This window comes from Anopheles cruzii, chromosome 3, assembly GCF_943734635.1.
Source record: "Anopheles cruzii chromosome 3, idAnoCruzAS_RS32_06, whole genome shotgun sequence".
Taxonomy (NCBI): Eukaryota; Metazoa; Arthropoda; class Insecta; order Diptera; family Culicidae; genus Anopheles; species Anopheles cruzii.
In genome coordinates this window covers 5,574,096-5,576,294 of record NC_069145.1, presented here as the reverse complement: position 1 = coordinate 5,576,294, position 2,199 = coordinate 5,574,096, and the positions used below count along the sequence as shown (strand labels likewise).

Here is a 2,199-nt window from a genome sequence, read left to right as displayed (position 1 = left end):
AATTATTTAAGCAACTTTCCAAACACTACTTCTCACACAACACAGCCATCAACCATTTAAGGACACAAAAGCGATAGAGAGGCGTAAAAATGTACAATTACTACAAAAGTGTACTACAATTGCTATTGAACAAATCGAAAAAAGGTGCAAAAGAAGAAAAGAAACCTAGTGCCGGCTACAGTGGGTGGTGTGCTACCTAAAACTGTGACAGAAACGTGTGTCCAATTCTACGGCCCTTATTCTGGTACAGCCCAAAATCCAAACCAAGACTCGAATCCAGGCGGATTGAAGTAGAAATGGTGAAACAAACGTGCCCCTGCTGTGTGAGAGAGAGGATGTGTGCAATGGTGGTAGTTGGTGCACGAAGAAAACACGGAAAACTCGCTTCTACAAAAACCGCTACGCTACGAAAAACAACGGCTGACCAACCGACCGGTCGATCAGCTGCAGAAGAAAATACGGGACACCAAGAACTACTACGGGAGCCGAACTACGCGTGTGGTGGCCAAAACGTGTCAAAACAACGCGAAATTCGCCCACACAGCAACACAGGGGGAGGTAATAGTGGGGGACAGGTTGACAAACGGGGCTAGTAGTAGTAGTAGAGGGGACTGAGAAACTTACTGCCAGGTGAGACTTCCGGTAATGCCCTCGCGCAGCCGATCGCGCAGGGACCGCTGCCGGCTCGGCCCGGGCCCGGTCGGTAGTGTCGGTGGGCTGCCAGTCGTCGACATTTTGTTGCTCCCGAAGAGCGACAGTTTCGTCGGGCTACTGCTGACTGCCGGGGGAGCACGCGCCCCCGTGCGTTCGTGACCGACCGGTGCGCGCCGGTGACCATTTAATTTATGTTATTCCGTGTTTGAGCGTTTTGTGATTTCGCGACACACCCCAAAGCACGCCGTCGTACGTCGTCATCGTCGATGATGGCCCGCGTGCGCGAATTATGCAAATTATGGTGCGGCGTCACGGCAACAGGTGATGGGATGTTTTGTTCAGTGTTTTTTGGGGGTGTGTTGTTAATTGGAAGAAGCCGCGTCCAATCAAGGGGGTGCGCGCAGCGCAGCAGCGTATGTGGTGTTCGAAAGGAGAGCGAAAATTAGTCAACGCCGAATGGATGGGTTGGTGAGCTCATTCCCCTCAAACCCCGAGTGACGACGCAACACAACCGCGACCCACGGGAGCGATTCTAGCGATTTTTTATACAAAGCATTCTCATTTCAAATAATGCTGGACCAGAGGCCAACCAAAACTGAAGCTCACTGAAATCAATTTAGATGATAATTTCCGTTTCCGAAGCTCAAACCGGAAGTGGAGCGACAAATGTCAAAAACACTCAAATAAGGAGGAAACAAAATAGAATTTGAATAAAGACTCTGCCCAATAAAATTCACCATTTCAGGCACGGTTCCCAAAAACACAGACGAAACCGGGCGACAGATCCTTTGTTGAAATTGTGAAAATCGGAACACAAGAAAACCCGGAAACAAGGAGTAAACCAGGCCGCACAAAGCATGAGCACTGAGCGTCTGTTGATGGCATGGGATCTAAGAAGGCGATGATCGCTAGGCAATGAGCATAGCAGGCGGCAGCGCGTCACAGCAAAATAAGACGCACCATGATGATGATGATGATGGAGATCATGATGGCGAGGGGCATCGTGTGTTCGCTTGCCCAAAAGAGGTGGATGAGTACTGAACAACGAGAACAAGAAGCAAACGTACCGCTGGGGAACGAGAGCGACGAATCGATGGAGTTGGCGTTGCCGGCGGTGGATGAGGCGAGCGATGAGGACGATGAGGTGTGCGTGCTGAAGCTTCCGGTTCCGGCGGCCGAGAACGTGCGCTGCTTCGGCGAGCAGTCGCGAGATGGCGTTGACATCGCGACAGAAAACGGACGTGACGACGAAAGAGGATACGGGGGCGACGTTCGGGAGCTGAGAGCCTTGCGAACGTACGAACGGAAACGGGAGATTAACAGCCCCTGAGCCCCTGAGAGGTGGGTCCTTCCTTACCGTTGGATATTCGTTTCCGTTCCTGTTTTCCGTGTACCGAGCGAAAGTACCGAGCTAAACCGAGCACCACCACTAAATCGTTTGGGCCATTTTGTTTCACTTCCGGCCAAAAAGCGCGGCGAAGGCGCAAATTCTATTTCGACGGAGCGCGTTCGAGAATTGCAACTGTGGAAAGGGAAACAGAGAGA

At 51.4% G+C, this 2,199-nt stretch overlaps 1 protein-coding gene across 1 annotated transcript; it reads right to left on the bottom strand.

Moving 5' to 3' along the window:
- Positions 1 to 620: 620 nt before the first annotated feature.
- LOC128272623 (uncharacterized) lies at positions 621 to 1,878 on the bottom strand. The gene is made up of 2 exons (XM_053010459.1): positions 1,722 to 1,878; positions 621 to 778 (listed from the first exon to the last, which is right to left on the bottom strand). The coding sequence occupies exons 1-2, from the start codon at positions 1,876 to 1,878 to the stop codon at positions 621 to 623; spliced, it is 315 nt and encodes a 104-aa protein (XP_052866419.1).
- Between the last annotated feature and the right edge of the window lie 321 nt (positions 1,879 to 2,199).